Below are 19,480 nucleotides of genomic sequence, written 5' to 3'. Positions count from 1 at the left end.
CTCTCAACAGAAACAATTTTGAGACACCTTAAAATTAAAATAGAAACAATACTGTTGCTATGAAATCCTATATTAATGAAGTGTGCACAACTACAGCACGAGTATAAAGTAAGATTTAACCTTTGCCATTCACAGTCCTATTCTTCCAGAGTTAAATGATAAAACTTCTTGTTTGTCATATAAAAATAACATGACTACCTTATGCATTTTGTGACGTAACCAGCTTTATTGCTTACCTTATTGAAGTATTTGAAGAGCAGAGCTTTAAGTTCCAGCGAAGAAAGTGTGCTTAGTTTGATCAAGGCTCCAGCCTCATTATGCATTATGAAGTCGGCTGAAGATAAGGGAGAGTTCCCCCAATTCTGAATGATCTTTTCTTTATACTGAATAGCAGCATCCATGACCTCTAATCCTTCCTCCAGCTGAAAAACAACATGCTCCTCCTAAGAAGCAAGAAAAACAGTTATAATGGTTGTTACTTTCAACAAATTACTCAAAAATATACATAAAAGGGAAGTTGCAGGAGGCAAACAAATAAGTCCTCTGTAAGTGGTCTAAAATCCTTATGATACTACATTATGACAAATTACCACTATTACAAGGCTTTTCGAACTTTCATTTTTATTCTTCGTGAGTGAGATGCAGTTGCAGCACTCTACCTTGACTGTCGTTGTGTAGTATAACAAACAAAGTAACTCAATTCAACCAGTCAGCAACCTTTGGCGTCAAAATCATACGGCTTTATTTTTTCTTAAATTCTATGGGCAGGCTTGTATGTTTGTGAGAGTTGAGAACCAGTGAGGGCTCACATGGAAGTACAGTGCATTTAATGCAGCTACAAGGAATACGGACCGTGGGTGATTTGGACCTTGCAAACAGAAGAGAGGATCGTGGGTCTGATGATTTGTGTTTTACATATGACAACAGACAAATATTTTGGCAGTACCTGTAAAGCATTTGTACAGGCAGCATGATATTGGCTGTCAGATGAAGGGGCTTACCCATAATATTTTAGAAATGCGAAACTGTGCTAATTTGACATACCTGGGGCCTCATGTATAAGCGGTGTGTATGCACAAAATTGTTGCATAAGCCCGTTTCCATGCTCAAATTGCGATGTATAAAACCTAAACTTGGCGTAAAGCCACACACATTTTCACAGTAGCTCAAACCCTGGCATACACAAGTTCTCCGCTCGATTTTGCAAAATGGAGGCACCCAGCGTCAAAGCAGTGCTACAGTTCCAGTGTGGTTTCCCTTTCTTTTTCAGATCCACATCCCTGACACAGCTTTATAAATACACTGAAATTAACTGCATATTGTTTATTGTTTAAGGCATCTGATTGTAATTAACATGTAACAATATAATGGTCCATGGAATGGCCAAACTATTCCAAATACCATAGCTGCTTTAGCGTTGTTACTCCCACTGCGCCACTCACAGAAGCTGATCGGAAAGGGAATTATCGGTATACAGAATCAAGCACACGCTGCCTCAGCCATGCTGCCTATTTGAACTGCTCTCATCTGACAAACGCTTCAGAGTCTTTCCTGTACTGACCTTGTGGTTCACAAACAGTTTCATCCCAAGAACTATAAACACACTCAATCAATCCATCAAGTGCTCCTTATAGAACTGTTTGTACTTATAAGTACAATTACCTCACTGTAAACTTGCGATACAGTTATAATATTGCACAACCTGCGCCACTTTATAAAGCGCATATTTACATATGATGATGATATCATTTTTAAGATGAAATGCAGCAAAATATGTTTATTATATTACACAGATAAAACTTTAACTTCATTTATATAATCTATATTGTTAGTAATTAAAAATGCGAGGACACAGTGCTGCAGTGCTAGCAAGGAGCTGGCACTCCGTTCACAGATTGTTCCTGCCTCGCGCTGTATTCTTGCTTGGACTGGCATGACACTGTGGAAAGACAAATGGATAGAAAAATAAATAAACATGCACTACGAAGATATTTCAATGTTCCTTAAAAGTTTTGAAGAATCAGCGTTCTAAGTTTACAGGTGGCTTAACGTCTATTACAGAGCTGATTGTGTGGCGATTGGTTACTTGAAGAAAGAAAAGGAAGGACAAGAATTGGAGGTTAGTACGTTTGAAAGAGACAGTACTGCTGCAATAAATTATTTCATCAAAGGTCGCGCATGGTGCAGCAAGCATCTTGCGGGAGGCAGGAACAATCTGTGGACGAGGCACCTGCTCGTCACTATCACTGCGCCACCGTGTTCCCATGTTTAATAACATGCTTTAACTCCTATCATCATGAAAATGATATCATATATACATCTCAGTATTTTAATTATTCAGAGAGCTGTAATATCATGAATGTAATGGATTCTGTGTCCTATTGGAGGAAGAGAAAGCCTATTTAAGAAGCAGGTAGTGCACATAGAAGATCAAATACAAAACAAAGCATTTAACATGCTACTTTAGTTACAATGGGATTTGAGAAACTAGTAAATTAAACGATTTTAAGATTAAGTTTATGATGTTCTACTTTAATGACAAAATAAACTATGTGATTGAAACTAGTAAATTAAACGATTTTAAGATTAAGTTTATGATGTTCTACTTTAATGACAAAATAAACTATGTGATTAAAGTGGAAATTTAGAGATTAAAGACATTTCATGTTTTTTTTCCCCACTGTGTGCCTATTTTTTTTCTCTGTACCCTAATAAGCTTTCATATGACACTCAGATGGTGGGCTACGACTCGCCTTTTCACGGCGACTTTTTTATTTCGGCCACTGTGCGACTTTGTGAACTTGAGCTTTCAAGTTTCTCTGACACTCTATGGCACTCAATGAACTTCCTTTTGTTGATTATATCACTGTTTAAACCAACAAATAATACGTTTTTCCTTGCCTCCACTTGGTATTCGCTGAAATTCTTCTGTTTTCCTCATGCTTCTGCCATTGTCTTTTCACAGAAGGCTGAGCTTAAGAGCTATTTATATTGATCTTCATATTCAAAGGGGCGTAATTCTGGGAGGAGTTGGGGCGGGACAGCAGGCGCGTACATGTGCGTTGCATTACTTTTCACGCTGACCGGGATTTATGTAGCGGAAGAACGTGGAAGTTGGTGTTCACACAGATTTATACATCTGGATTTTTCCGTATGTCATGTTATAGTGTGAATTCTACGCACACTGTTATACATGAGGCCCCTGGTGTTTTCTAGTGGTGTAACCTGACATTCTCGGATAACAGGATATTTGACATCCCTTCCAACTAGATGCCAAGTAATGTAACACTAGCTCAAGAGGCCACATTTCTCATAATAGGAAGCTTTTCAAGGCTGAGTATTTTACATATGTACAACAGTAATATAATATATCCCATGATCTGGGGTTAAAATAAAGTTGCATTCGGTCTTGTGTGTTTGGTCTAAAGGATGCTGGCAACAGGATGGCCATAAAAAATTCTGTAGTATCATCCTCAACATTTAAGGGACAACAAGCCAACCTGTGGAAATCCAGAAAATTGTCATTAAACAAGTGGAGAAACAGATAGAGCACTGTAGTAACAAAATCACTATTATTGAAGGTCAACAACAAATTCTCTAGTGTAGAAAAAGTCAGTTCATATAAACTGCAAGAAACATCTTTAAATAATCTTTTGGTGTAAAGGACTGTTCAGAAACACATCTGTCACCTCAGTTATGTGTTATATGTTCCATTTACAACATCTCATATATGCAAATAAATTAAATGTATTTCTACTACAGACTAGATCATTTCAAATTTATTTCCTGGTGCACATCACAGGAATTCTAAGCAGAGGGGATATCAAATTTTACATCTGCAGTTGCTGACCTTGTCTCACCCCAAGCATGTCAGATTAGGCGATTGGATTTGGCAGGGTATGATAAATGACACGACTCCACGACAACTTTTCAGCACAGCCTCACATTTCCAAAATATTACAAACTTGGCCCTTTTTCTGACAGCGCTGGTACTGTGTAAATTCTTTTAAGGAATGGAGAGTTCAGCCACAAGTTCTGCTTTTTTCCCATTGTGTTATGGTACATAAAACACGAGACATCAGTCAAATGAGCTTCTCTCTTGTTTGTGAGGGCCAAAGCACATGTATTCCTTATTATATGTAGTTGCATCATATGTGTTATGCTTCCAGCTAACTGCTGATTGATTCCCAACTCATAGATGCACAGCCTGTCCCTACAACTTAAGATAAAGTCAAGCCTGCTTAATTTTCTCAGGCCCAGACGCAGACTGTCTGAACTGAGTCACTGGGTAAATCAGATTACACGACTGCCTTTGACTAATGACTAATGATGTCTCTTCATTGATAATCACTGGAAAATGTATGTAATGTGACTGGTCTTTTCGTTTAATGCCGATTTCAAAATATCTTGGCAAGATCATCCTGACATCTTCTGCATTTTACAGTTACAATGGCTCTTTTACCTGTCAGAAGCATTTGTCTGTCAAAATCTTTCCATCGGAGTTATATCTGCACCCTGGTTCCATATTTATCGCTAACACCAGAGCATAACATAATAGGAAACACCAGATGTCCAATATGGTGCATGAAGCTCATGGCTTTAATATTTGTTTTCCAAAATAAACCAACAGTGGTGCAGAGGGTAGCACCACCACCTTCGGATCCAGTGTCCTGGGTTTGAATCCTGCGCCTGGATGTTGTTGGTATGAAGTCTGCACCATCTCCTGTGTTTTCGTGGGTTTTCCTTCCTTATTCCGAAAGATGTGCAGGTTAGTGTGGGTGTGTGCATGAGTGGGCCTTGTGGTGGACTGCCACCCTGTCCAGGGCTGTTTCCGGTATTGTGACCAATGCTGCTGGTATGGGCTCTGGGCTCCTGCAATAGCAAATTAGATTAAGCAGGTTTGAGATTGGTTTGGCATACACTGTCAACTTTTCAACAGTTGGTCACTATAGCCCATCAAAATGTCTAGAACAGTGGAGATTTCTTACATATAAATATATAAATGTACTGGCATAGGTACCTTCACGTTATTTAGTTATGGTAAATCTAAGTTTTAGTCAATCTTTTAAGCAGATGGCAGCTCATGCATCTTTAAAGGCCACCAACATACACCAGTCAGGCTATCCTCCAAACAGAAGCTGCTGAGCAATGCAACCCACTTGCTGCCAGCAGCAACCAAGTGAAAGGTGCCCAAAAACCAAGCAGACTGTATAATGTTCTTACTAAAATATACAAATGACCAAGAAACTGATATGGTATTTCTATATGCTTATTTGTGGGCTCACAAAGTAATCTCAATCCAAGCCATGTTGATATTTACAGTTATAATTACATTTACTGGTATGTTAGCAATTTAAAATGAACATTCCAAGAACTTATTAAACAAGCCTAATTCTTTCTGGGAAAACATTCTTTGGACAGATTAGACAAAACTAATTAGAAATACAAATGAGACCTTTGTTTATCAATAACAAAATCAGGCCTACAAAGAAAATAATACTCTCCCTACAGCCTAACACTGCAGAGGACCCTTAATGGCGCAGAAAGGCTTTTCTATCTCTGGCCTTTATCATTAAATTTGATCAATATCAAGGTCTTCCACTGGATAATTTTGAGTTCTTCAGCATCATAATGATTTTAAGCATAGTTCTTAAGGCACCCAGTAATGATATTAAAGAAAGTTCTAGACTGCTATAGGGTGGTGAGCAATGACACCTAGTTTGAATCTCATCGAACATTTATGACAAGACTGTGGTGGGCTGGCGCCCCTGCCCGGGGTTTGTTTCCTGCCCTGCGTCCTGTGCTGGCTGGGATTGGCTCCAGCAGACCTCCGTGTTTGAGAACCATGACGTCAAGAAGAAAACAATGCTAATGGTATACAAGACAGTCTGCTCTGCAGGATATGAAAACCTGGGTCACCTTAGAACTCTGAAGGATCCGATCACCACTGTTTCCAGAAAATTCCCCTTTTGAACTGAGAATTGTAACACCAATTTCAGCCTATTCATCAAAGCAAAAGCACCAAAGCCAAGACTCTACAGAATGCTCCCATTAGACAGCCTACTGTGTTAATTTGTCTGATTCCTGTCTACCCAGACAAGTTTATTTTTTTAAATCTTGCAGAATCAAGAACAGCGAATCAGGCAGGCCAGAAGAAGCGATTCAAAAACTCTGAAGGCATAATATACAAAAGGTCAGACTCTATTAGCCACCAAACATACCCTTCATTGCTCTCGAGTGCAAACAAAAGGGAGAGGGGAAACTAAATGGAGCCTCCTGCCTCCACTAGCCCAAAAAGCCAGCTTGTGGACTCCTCAGCCATGGTAAAAAAACACCTTCATGGGCATTGTCAATGTCATTTTACCTGTTCACCAGTAATGATGATGATGATGAGCAGTGTTAATTTAATAACTGATGTTCACTAGGCAAATTTAATTTTATTCAGGAATATATAATGGATCATAAATGGATCAGGCATCTTGTGTTGAGTTGTCTGTTGAATCAGTAAAATCTTTTATTCTTAACTTTATAATGTTTAACCATTACATTATAAATACAATAATATCATTAAACCTACCAGTGTGCTTTTTGGTTAATGCAAAAAAGATCTTACTTTACACAGACACATAGCTAGGGTTTTCAGCGCCCGTGGACAATTGAAGATTTCACACCCCATCCTGTTTGCCAAAATGCAATGGGGAAGTTTCGTAACATCAATTTGGCACCCCCTGGATTCTGCGCCCGGGGACATATGTCCCCCCTTGCTTCCCCTAGCTCTACCACTGACTTTACAAGTATCCATTTAGTGAACTTTATACATTGTGGAATATTTTTGAAAAATACCATATATAAATGTTACCTTTAAAATAATCATAAATGACGGAAGAGGTGGTTGTTGGGAGAATACACCGATACAGTTGTTTGCCGCATAAATGATGGACTAGAAAGAAATTTTTATCCACCCGCCCATAATAGTTTTAAGTGATAAGATTTAATGACAATGTCCTTCATTCACTCACATCAGATGTCAAAGCACAATCATTTTGTAACTTGTCATCCAAGCTGTCCCTCCTTTTTAACAGCAGGCTTCTTTCTTCATACAGGAGTTCCAGTTCTGTGTTCATTTTGTTCTTGTTCGCTTCACTGTCACTTTCGAGCTGTCTGTTTTTTTCCAAAAGGCTCAGTTGAGTGGACAGTTTGTCAATATGTTTGCTGAAATCCTTAAAAAAAAAAACAATAAAAACCATTATACTTAAATTGGAACAATAATTCCCCATCCTTAGCGATATCAGTAAATATTTTAAAACAATGTACTGCAATTGGAAATCTATGAATATACTTGAAAATAACTGTCATCTGCCCAAAGAATGTTTTTCCAGAACTGTGCTGGCTTTTTCTAGATGTTCTTTAGCAAAGTCCAATCTAGCCTTTCTATTCTTGAGGCTTATGAGTGGCTTGCACCTTGCAGTGCACCCTCTGTATTTACTTTCATGCAGTCTTCTCTTTATGGTAGACCTGGATAATCGATACGCCTACCCCCTGGAGAGTGTTGTTCACTTGGTTGGCTGTTGTGAAGGGGTTTCTCTTCACCATGGAAATGATTCTGCGATCATCCACCACTGTTGTCTTCCGTGGATGTTCACCAGAGCTTGCTTTCTTTCTCAGGATGTACCAAACTGTAGATTTTGCCACTCGTAATATTGTAGCAATTTCTTGGATGGGTTTTTTCTGTTTTCGCAGCTTAAGGATGGCTTCTTTCACCTGCATGGAGAGCTCCTTTGACCGCATGTTGTCTGTTCACAGCAAAATCTTCCACATGCAAGCACCACACCTCAAATCAACTCCAGGTCTTCTATCTGCTTAATTGATAATGACATAATGACGGACTTGCCCACACCTGCCCATGAAACAGCCTTTGAGCCAATTGTCCAATTACTTTTGAGCTCGTGAAATGAAGGGATTGTGTTAAAAAATGCTTTAGTTGCCTCACATTTTTATGCAATCGTTTTGTTCACCTAACTGAATTAAAGCTGAAAGTCTGCACTTCAACTGCATCTGAGTTGTTTCATTTAAAATTAATTGTGGTAATGTACAGAACCAAAATTAGAAAAAAGTTGTCTCTGTCCAAATATTTATGGACCTAACTGTATGTGGGTATAAGCAGTATGTGAAAATTTTACAAAAATATTGTAATTCAGGATGTTCTGAATAGCTCCAGTAAAAAGATCAGACTGTTTTAAGAGAATAGTTTAAAAATTATTTATTTTTTGAGCATTAAGCAAATCTTAAAATAAAAATAACTGCATATATTTAATTAACATATCTTATCAAGCCCTTATTATATTTTCGACTGTTGTTTTTGTTAATTACTAAAAACAATCAAGCCGAACATCATTGTGTGCCAGTTGTCAGTTGCCATGTGGTTGTATATTATCACCTCATTGTTGTTCTTTATCACTCAATAAAATAAAAATGCCTCTTTTTAAATGACTCTCAAATCGTTAGCAGTGCACTTGTATTCATTTCCAGTCTCAGTCAGTGCCTGTGTGTGGTATGCCAGGATTTCCTCTGGTTGCTCCTTTTCACAGCACCTGACAAAGATGTGACATGCACGCTAAGATAACTAGATGACGCTAAGATGACTCTAAATTGGAGGGGTGCCAATGAATGTGTCTGACTTATGATGGCCAGGCATTCTGTCTGGGTTAGTTCATTCCTTGCTCCAGATGCTGCAAACGTAAGACTCTAGCTGTTGAGTGAACCAGTAATGGACAAAGCAGGTTCAGACAATAAATAGAAGAATGGAGGTCTTCTAATTTCCAATCCTAATCTTTAGTTCTGTCATTTCAGTTGTATAATGCCATGTAGGTAAGATAATTTGTATTTTCTACTAAATAAAATGAAGTTATGTATTCGAATACATTCTTGTTTATTATGGTGCTGGAGAGTAGCAAAGTGTTGCATGCTGGTCAAACATGCAAGTAAGAATTTCACTGTACTACACGCACATGGCCCTGCAGCTGCTATTACTTCTGTAAATCTAATGTTCAATTGCAGTGTTTCAGGTGACATTGACTGGAGCAACCTGAGGCTGTATAATATTTTTCTTAACATTTCTGTTAATTGCTCATAACTATAATCATCTATAAGCAGATGTATTATTATCAAGCAATAACTTAACTAAAAATCCATGAATCTGTTCTCAAAGCCACTTAATGGACCATTAGTTGCTGTTCATGGTGGGCCAGTTATCTATTTTAGCATTAACCAGCCGTAATCGCAGTGGCAATTTATTGCAGAATACACTCAAACAAACAGTAGCAGTCACACACATGAAACCAATTTGGAGTAACCAATTAACCTAACCAGCAAATACATCTAATGTGGAGGAAAACCAAAGCACCAGGAGAAGTCTTCTTGGTTAGTTTTTACTTAGTTAATAATGTGATCTCTGGAATCAATTCTAACACTTGTTATAAGCTGCTGTTGACTGCAATGGACAGTTCCAGTTGGGCAAAAATGCAATGTCCCCTCAACAAATGTTACAAATGGGACCAAAATGGGAGTATTAACTATTTGGTTTACAATGACTGAGTAACAGTTCAAATTAAACAGGTAAAATACCAATAGGGAAACTCCCATATTTGCTTGTTCCTCTTTAAGAATGGGGCAAATGTCACAATTTTCTATCTTTTAACAGAAAAAAGTACTCTTTCATGTGGGAGATTTGAAAAAAAATGTGTTAAAATATCATTGCAGTCGTTTTCATATAAGAAAGAGTGTTCCAGTGGAGTCACTGGTTTAGTATTGTGCTAAGGGTAGAGCTCAAAACTCCACGATTCAATGCGGCAGCGTGGATTAAGCTGTCAACAGCCTGCCCGGTCCCCAACTGCTGCAGTGATTCTTGGGATTCCAAACTCTTCCCTAGTACAATACTAGACCAGTGATGCCACTCGGCCTTTCTGGTCTGGCAATTTCTATGAAATCTTTTGAAGAAAACACAGTTTTAATTTTGCCATTTGGAAGCAGAATTGAACCATTACTGAATACATATAGAAACAAAGATGACTGCTTAAATTAACAGGATTTTATGATGACATTCTCTACATGCAATTTGTAAAATAATACAGCAGCTGAAGTATCAGAAAAATACTTTTAACAAATTATTTCATCAAACCTGGCTGGATCTCATTTTCTTTATCTCCAGTTCACACGTTTCTTGCGCAAAAGCCTCCCTCTGGGCAACAATTTCTTCCCGTTTCTTCAGTTCCTCCTCCAGTTTAGCCAAAGCTTGCCGTTCCTGAAGGATCTTACCTGCTTCTTCATCTAGCCACTTTCTCTTCTGTTTAAGTTTCTACATAAAAACACACAGGCAATGTTGTCAGTGTGCTCATTGGCTTGTAACATGTGACAGTACCAGGGTGTTGGGGGTATCACAGAGATGTGTGAAGCACCACACTCCAGTACCTGTCTAGTCTGCTTATCCCGTACATACAGCATTCGTGGGGTAGCTGGCAGCTTCTGAACTTGACCTTCTACATATTAGAATGCCTTCACTCCCTCTTTCCAGTACCTGCCAATTCATCTTTACAGCTTCGCCTCTCTGGAACTTTCCATTTGTGAGGCCCCCTCAGACTTAACATTCAAATTTAAAGGGAAGATTTCCTTTAATTAATTTTTGCTGTTAAATGGTATTCCTATTCTTAGTTTCCAACACTTTGTTTCATTCTTGCCTAAACCTAATTTTGGTTTCGAGATTTGCTGTTCTATCATGCACAGACAACTTTATTCCCATAATACTTTTACCAACTCCTTGCACTATATATTAATTAAAAAGTTGTTTTAGAAATTCATGTGACCTTTTTCCAGCCATATTGAAGATTTACTGACCTGTAAGAAAATTTCTTCCAGCTTGGTTAAACCTCGCCTGGCAGGTCCCTTAAAAAGCTAACAGAAGATCTGAAACACAAGCTGGACTTCTCTTGCTATAAAATGGATGCTATTTACATTTCTTCTTTGGCTTCATCCTGGTATCAGATGATACCACCTACACTGCTGTGAGCACTTAGGCTAGTCCATCTTTGAGGGGTGAGAGGATGGTGTTCTTTGGTGAATGGAGTCCATCAAGTTTTCTAATACAGGGTGGCGCAGGGAAATGGGTAATTTTCAATTGACATTCAATACACGAATAAACACATTGAAAAATACACTTACTGATGAAATGTATTGTAGAGGATATGTAATTAATGATGGTAATCAATATTTATTCAATATTTATTTTATGTTTTGAAGAAAATATCATGAAGGTGTTGTCCATTTCTCTGTACACATTCTGACAGCCTGTTGTGGAAATTCTGCAATGCTTGACGTAACATGTTAAGAGTAATGCCAGCGATTTCAGATGCCAGTTGCGGTACACTGGGATTTTAAGATGTCCCCCCCCCCCAAAAAAAATCACAAACAGTGAGATCTGGGGATCTCAGAGGTCATGGGATGTCACCGTTGCATAAAATCATCAAATAGCTGCCATCAATTGTCGGGCAGTATGTGAAGTGGCTCCACTTGGGGACATCTTTTTTAAGGCTGAACCTGTTACTGAGAATTATGCACTCATGCTGTTATCTATGAGCAGACAGGACATGATCATGATGTCCTATCTGGTAATGACGCAGAAATTCCCTTTGCGCAGCAGTCACACTATCATCCATCATCCAACCAGCTATATCCTAACTACAGGGTCACAGGGGTCTGCTGGAGCCAATCCCAGCCAGCACAGGGCGCAAGGCAGGAAACAAACCCCGGGCAGGGCACCAGCCCACCGCAGGGCACGCACACACACATACCAAGCACACACTAGGGACAATTTAGGATCGCCAATGCACCTAACCTGCATGTCTTTGGACTGTGGGAGGAAACCGGAGTACCCGGAGGAAACCCACGCAGACACGAGGAGAACATGCAAACTCCATGCAGGGAGGACCCGGGAAGCTAACCCGGGTCTCCTAACTGTGAGGCAGCAGCGCTACCCACTGCTCCACCGTGCTGCCCCACACTATCACCATTCTTATAAAAGGCTTTCACAGCGAATGCTCATTGTGCACGACTCCAATGCTCCATTATAACTAATTGGAAGGGGTTCTAAATGAGGTCACATTGGTCCCAAACAACTACCGAAGCCCCAGGGTCGCCAACAACTAGTTCCAAAATTTCCTGCTTCCCTGCACCACCCTGTATTTTGGCAGATTCATGGTCATAGCTTTTTCAGTTCTTGTGAGGAATTGCTTGGTTTCCCTTATGGGACCATGCATTCCACCATCTTTGACTCCAGAGCTAACAGGTACTGAGTAATGTGAACTCACACGTGCTGTTTGCCTGATCAAAAGCACTTCAGCTCATTCTGAAATTGGGGACACATATTTCTAACTGAAATGTTTTGATTCCTTCTGGGTCTTTTAAGTACTACTTGCTACCATGCAAAATGAGTCATCTGGGTTTTCGATGCCAAGTGTCTTTCTTCCATTTTAGATAAACCAGCAGTAGTCAGGGCCATTAAGCAGAACAGAAATTTATGGCCAACTGGAGACAATTTTTGACAACATCAAGTACTGAAACATGGAGGAATACTTGGTAAAGAGACTAAACTATAAACAAAAGAAATTTGATAGACACATGTGTTCCAAATATCTTACCAGAAGAAGAGACCAAGCTGGTGAGAAACATTTTTACAGATCAGGAGACCTGCATTTGTTACCAGATTGGACTGAATCCTGTATTAACTACATAGTATATACCAAAGCATTCCTTAGCATGGTGTGGAGGCAAAGAACCAAGTCAAAATGAGGTCGATCAATAGAACAGCTTTATTGAACAAGAGAAATCACACACCGTGTTAAGTCAGATCACTGTTCTGATTAATCAACAGGCAGTCCTTTTATGCACAACTACATAAACAAAAAAGAAAAAAATGTAGGCTCCCTAAATCAAACTGGAATGTGCTAGGCATTACCCCACCATGGTTCAAATAAAATAAGAAACCATCCACCCACCACTAACGTATCTCAGCAAGTGACCTTGCTGGAACATTCTCACCCAGTACTGACATATCTATTTTTGCTGAAACACTGTCGCAAGCATTTTTAGCAGCACACAATACCAAGAGCCAGTGCATCTTAATTCACTTTTCATTCTCGCAGTCGATGCATACTAACGCCCCCCCCCCCCCAAAAGGGTTCTGACACATAAACGCTGGCGAAGCTGCCTTCTTCGTATCTCACATAAAATTTTCACACCTGATCTGACGCTGTTCGTTTTCAAATAATATTGCATTAGTGCGATGAAGTTTTCACATATATTGTCTCTTTCAGGTGTGTAATAGAAACCACAGCATAGAGAGAAGTGAGTACATTGCTTCTTACAGGAAAAGGTGATGGAAAAAGTGCATTGGTACGAGAATGCAGTCACGAGTATACTGCAGTCTTTATGTGAAAACAGCATAAATAATGTGAAATCATTCTCTCCTCTGCATGTCCTGGAGTACAAAAGAAACAGCATACAGCAACATGTGGGGGACTGGCAGGAACACTCAATAACACTGAATAAAAAGAAAATCAAGTGACGGTGAGATACGAAGGAAGGCAGCTTCGCCAGCGTTTATATGTCAGAACCCTTTTGGGGGGCGGGGCGTTAGTATGCATCGACTGCGAGAATGACAAGTGAATTAAAAAAAAAAAAAAAAAGCTAACCTTTACCAGTATCATAAGTTACACCGGCTGTTACAGACTGAAATGAAATTTATGTTGTTATTCTAAAAATGTAAGAATGAGAGCAGTTCATTTCTCGAAGTAGAGCCGTGCAGGATCAAACTCGCCACTCTCTGATCCCCAGTCAGGAGCTGATACCATTACGCCACCGTGGCAGTTGTAGTAAGAGTGTCAATATGGCATGCTAACGCGGCTTTTTTTTTTTGTGCAGTTATACTTTTGAAGAAGAGCGCACGTGTTCTCTTATTTGTACCTTTTGTGAAAGTGTTTCTTTGATATATGGACTTCAGGCTTCATACGTTATATAGTTTATGCCTACATTTTGTCATTTACTATTAGAATATGAAAAACGTTTCTGTTTTAAAAATGTGTTTGCACAGACTACTACTATACTGTAGAAACGGAACACACATGAAATGCGTGTATTCCAAATAACGCTCGAATTATTTCCACTGTAAAACTCCACTTCAATCCCAAATAATCAAATCAAGGCAAGGCATGAGCTAGGAGTTCATTCTACGTTGGTGGGGGGATGGAATAGCTGGCTGCTAGTAGCTTTTGTTTATCAGCACATTTAGATGACAAAAGACTCTGGCGGAGATGTGCAAACGGCTTTAAGACGCGATTTAAGGTGGGACGGATTTACAAGTTTTTTCGTAGGCTCTGGTAATTCTAGTGTTAAATGTAACAAATACTTGACATGACTTTAGCCATCTTTAACTTTAAAATAAATGCAGTCAGGCAGTCTACAAGCCTTTAAACAATAATAAAAACAATTTCTTCAACAATAGTAGACTATTGTTAGCTGACGCAAATCAGGTTTCCTCTATGAAGTGGAACTATACCCTTTAGAGACGTGTAAAAATGACCAGATGGAGGACTGTGTCACTGCCTTGCATGTGACAGCACGGGCTAAGTGTGCCAATGACAGGATCCATCACCCACAGCGAGTATGCTCTTGTTTTCCCCTTCATGACACAGTTCAAGCTGGACAAAAAATACTTTTCACTAAATTATGATTTCACTGCTGATAGTCTTTGGAAAGCCCTGTACAAACTAATGAGATGACAATATCCACTTACAACACAATACAATTTATTTTTATATAGTCCAAGATCACACAAGAAGTGCAGCAATGGGCTTTAATCCAGGCCCTGCCTTTTGATAGCCCCCCAGCCTTGACTCTCTACGAAAACAAGGAATAACTCCTAAAAAAAACCTTGTAGGGAAAAAAAATGGAAGAAACCTTGGGAAAGGCAGTTCAAAGAGAGACCCCTTTCCAGGTAGGTTGGCCGTGCAGTGGGTGCTAAAAAAAGGGGCTAAATACAACACACAATACACCGAACAGAACACAAGTAATCCTCAATACAATAGGATAGAAATGTTAAAAGTACAGGATAGAATTTAACAGTAGATGATATCACATAATACAATTTATATTACTTGACATTGTTGATAAAAGAAAAAAAAAAACAACTACAGAATCTGAACAATGGAACATACCTGATGTTCATCAAAAGATTTGATGCCACCTTTTAGCTTTTTAAATGATGCAAGTTCTTCTGATTTTAGTCTCAACATTTTCTGCTGCTGCTCAGTCTTTAATTGCAGCTCCTGTTAAAAGAGAAATTCTGCCTTTTTTTGATGAGATTAGCATAAGGGAATATTAGGAGAAAACTAAACAATAGGACAGTGTGCTCTTTTATTCTTATATTACATTACAAGAAGGAAGTCCCATCTGAGATGGCTTGAAATCTAAGTAATCAATGTGGAACCCAGCATTAATGTTTGCAGTGCACCATATACTGGAGTGTATTTTGTAATGCATGACGTAATAAAATGCATTGCATTTTGTATATTCTAACACATAGTACATCACAAGCATTTGTTGTAGTAAAATGCATTGCATTTGCCATTCCAACAGATGACGCTTCACAAACATTAATACTTTTATGAATCCCATGCCAAATGACATATAACAGAGACATAGCAACTGGACACACACTTACACACAGATGCACAAACACACAGACATTATTAAGGTGGATAAGCTAATTTCTGTCCATCTAGCAGTTATTCTCTGTTGGATGTATTCACTTAGAATGTTTGCAGTTCCTGTGTCCATTGGGTTGATGTGTCTCTATTTTATGCCATTTGGTATGAGATTTGTAAAAGCAGTTCTAATGTGTGTGATGAGCCATCTATTGGATAAGAGGGGCATAGCAACTGGACAGACACACAGATGCACATCCTTTTGTTAAGGTGGGTAATAATGATTAAGCTGCTGTTTCACTAAGGACTCAAGCATAGCAGAGATCAAGTAAGGGGGCTTTGTATGAGAAGAAATGCACTTTCTTAAGTGCGTGAGATCCAGAAAATGTTTCTGCAATGAAAACTGGAATATATAAAAAAGGGATTCTAAACCATACATGTAGAATTGAGGACAATAACAAATGAAAGCGATCTATGGGCACACTTGTCAATCAAATCTTCTGCCAGCTATCGAACATCCAGAGGTGCTGGATTTAGACATTATGTTTGGAACTGTGGGATTTTCTCAAGGTAATGGCAGTCCTACATATAAGCCCAAATTTAGGTGTCCTGACGTACTCCTAACCATATTTTATAATTTTATTCACAAGAATTTTTTTATCCCCTATTTTAGATAACACTACATTTTCTTAAAATAATGTCATACTGTAAACATACAGTGGATTCAAAAAGTATTCAGACCCCTTCACTTTTTCACATTTTCCTATGATGCAGCCTTGTACTAAATCATTCAAATTCATATACTCAAGAACGACAAGGTGAATGTATAATTTTAGAAAATTTGGAAATTTATTAACAATAAAAAAAAATTGAAATAACATACTGGCTCCAGTATTCAGACCCTTTGCTCAGCACTTAGTTGAAGTACCTTTGGCAGTGATTGCAGCCTGGAATGTTCTTGAATGTGACACAACACCACAATTTGATATTTTTCTGAGACCCTCAGTCAGCTTTTTTAGGTCTCTCCAGGGCTGATCACCCCTGCTCTTTCAGTCTGAATTTCCTTTCCCCGATATCCCTTGACAGTCTTCTTAACTTAATCAAGAAGTTAAATCCTCTCCGGGGATGTTTGATTGTGTTCAAGTCTAGTTTCTGTCTGGGCCACTCAAGGACATTCCCAGAGTTGTCCTTAAGCCATTCCTATGTGGTCTTTGTGCTTAGGGTCATTGTTCTGTTTGAAGGCGAACCTTCAGCCTAGTCTGAGGTCCAGAGCGCTCTGTAATAGTTTTTGTTAAGGATATCTTTTGTACTTTGCTTTCTGTTAGCCCTGTCTAGTTTCCCAGTCCCCATTCTTAAAAACAGCCATTGTAATTTTGTTGCACAGGTGATGTGCGGTGCCTGGTTTCATCGGGGCTCATGGACAGTTTTGGAACTTACTCACAGAGGAAAAGTACCCAAACATTCGGAAATGTGCTACCTCCTTGACTACATTATTCGGCTCTACTTATTTATGCGAGTCGGCCTTTTCCCACATGAAGGGGTTTTAGGATATACACACTAATACAGTGTTTCTAAATCTTTCTGGTGTTGTGAACCACTTTTTTCCATGTAAATGTTTTCATGAGCCATCAGTGTGGGGACTCTCCTTGGTTAGTTGAGCGTGATTGTCAAGAGTCAGTTTTGGGGGTGTTGGGAGGTGGTCATCAGAATGGTGACCCACTCGTAACCCATTGTGCACCACCACTACCATAACAAACCATGGAAACTTGTGATCTACCAGCAGAAGTCCCAGTAGTTAAAACTACAGTATGCTGTAATCGGTTTTAATAATTGATGCTTGTATCCTATAGTATCCTCTCGAACATGTTTATATAAAGATAGAAGTAATTGAGCTAATTTAACAAATAGCTTTTTGTGAAATTCTGCTGGAAAACCATCTGGACCTGCAGATTTCCCACTTTGTAAGAAACCAAATGACTTATTCAACCTTGCATTAAGCATTGGGATTTCAATTTTATGAAAGACATAAACTGGACTGCCAGTGAAAAGGACCTCCTCCATTTTCATAATGAATATAATTGTTTTCACCCCAACATAAAGCTGAAGCTGAATTACTCAAAAACAGAAGTCAGCTTCCTTGACACCACCGTTCAACTGAAAGACAACACCCTTGTAACTTCTATTTTTCACAAACCGACAGACAGACGGACCTACCTGAAAAATGATAGCTTCCACCCCAAGCATATAAGGCGCTCCATTATTTTCAGCCAAGCAATACGGTACAATCATATTTGCTCAGACCCAACAGACCGGGATCAACAACTGCAGGAGCTCAGACAAGATTTCATCAAACAAGGTTACACCCCGAAAACAACAGACACTCAAATAAGAAGAGCTACTGCCATACCCAGAGACAACCTTCTGGAATATAAAAACAAAGACAACAAGGATCGCATCCCCCTTGTTGTCACCTACAACCCACATCTTGAAACGCTTCGAAAAATTATAAAAGAACTTCAGCCAATACTAAACAATGACCAAACACTGAAAAATGTATTTCCTGAACCTCCCCTCCTGGCATACAGACAACCACCAAACCTTCAACAATTAATTGTCCGAGGCTCCCTAAGTGAACCAACAGAAAATGGCACATCTCCATGCCTACAGAAAAGATGCAAAACATGTGCCCACATCTATGATACAGACCGTATAGTTATACCACACTGCCGACTCGAACATCACATCAAGGGATCATTTTCCTGCAGATCATCTAATGTAGTCTACCTAATTTTCTGCATGAAATGTCCTGACACTGCACTCTATGTGGGAGAAACTGGACAAACACTCCGCCAGAGAATGAACTTACACAGGTTCCACATTAAACATGGCAACACAGATGTTCCTGTGGCGGCCCACTTCAACAGCCATGGACACTGTGAGAAGGACTTTAAGGTCACAGTGCTTATGGGCAACTTCAAAACACAGCAAGAGAGAAAAGAATGGGAAGTTAAACTCATGCTAAAATTTAATACTTTACAACATGGATTGAATAAAGACAAGAGTTTTATGGCCAGATATGAGGATTGTTTACATCTCTCAGAATGACAGACAACCTGTCTACAGACCCACATTGTTTTGAAAAACTCATTACAAACTTCAAAAGACTTTGTTGGACAGTTATCTTATCCAGAGATCTTGACAATACATTGTTCTTTTCTCTCTTGCTAAATTAACCCTAGCCTGAATGAATCTATTAATTTTTTACATACAAAATCTCTCATTTAAAGATTTACCAATGTTGTTTCTTGTCCTAGAGTGTGTATATAAACATAGGAAACTTCAGTTTCTGTATTACATCTTGCCTGAAGAAGGGGCCTGAGTTGCCTCGAAAGCTTGCATATTGTAATCTTTCTAGTTAGCCAATAAAAGGTGTCATTTTGCTTGGCTTTTCTCTACATTCATAATGGCTAACACGGTACAACACCCTAGTACTGAAAGACATCATTGAAATGATTCCAACATCTTAGAATATTCCTAAAAATATATAATTATTTCTTTCAGCTCATTTAATTTTAGTTCCAAGTGCAATATTAATTTTGTCAATTGTTCCAGTTTTTTTTTTACCTTGTGGCTATAAAATTGTGTTTTTAATAATCTCTTTTCCTGACCTTAGTATTGTGAGATCTTGCATATGATCAGTTTTAGAAATATCAGTAATCAATATTGGA

General features: G+C 38.9%; 1 protein-coding gene across 1 annotated transcript in view; it reads right to left on the bottom strand.

Moving 5' to 3' along the window:
- The window catches only part of LOC114652869 (kinesin-like protein KIF27), a 54,292-nt gene that overhangs the window by 11,973 nt on the left and 22,839 nt on the right, over positions 1–19,480 (bottom strand). Inside the window, exons 11-14 of the mRNA XM_028803176.2 lie at positions 15,264–15,374; positions 10,178–10,354; positions 7,020–7,220; positions 237–443 (exon numbers count right to left, since the gene is read on the bottom strand). Of these exons, the coding sequence (XP_028659009.2) occupies positions 237–443; positions 7,020–7,220; positions 10,178–10,354; positions 15,264–15,374 (696 nt within the window). The remainder of the gene's footprint in view (positions 1–236; positions 444–7,019; positions 7,221–10,177; positions 10,355–15,263; positions 15,375–19,480) is intronic.

Source organism: Erpetoichthys calabaricus, chromosome 5 (genome assembly GCF_900747795.2).
Source record: "Erpetoichthys calabaricus chromosome 5, fErpCal1.3, whole genome shotgun sequence".
NCBI classification, from domain to species: Eukaryota; Metazoa; Chordata; class Cladistia; order Polypteriformes; family Polypteridae; genus Erpetoichthys; species Erpetoichthys calabaricus.
Note: the sequence above shows the minus strand (reverse complement) of the source record. Positions and strands in the feature narration are given on the sequence as shown.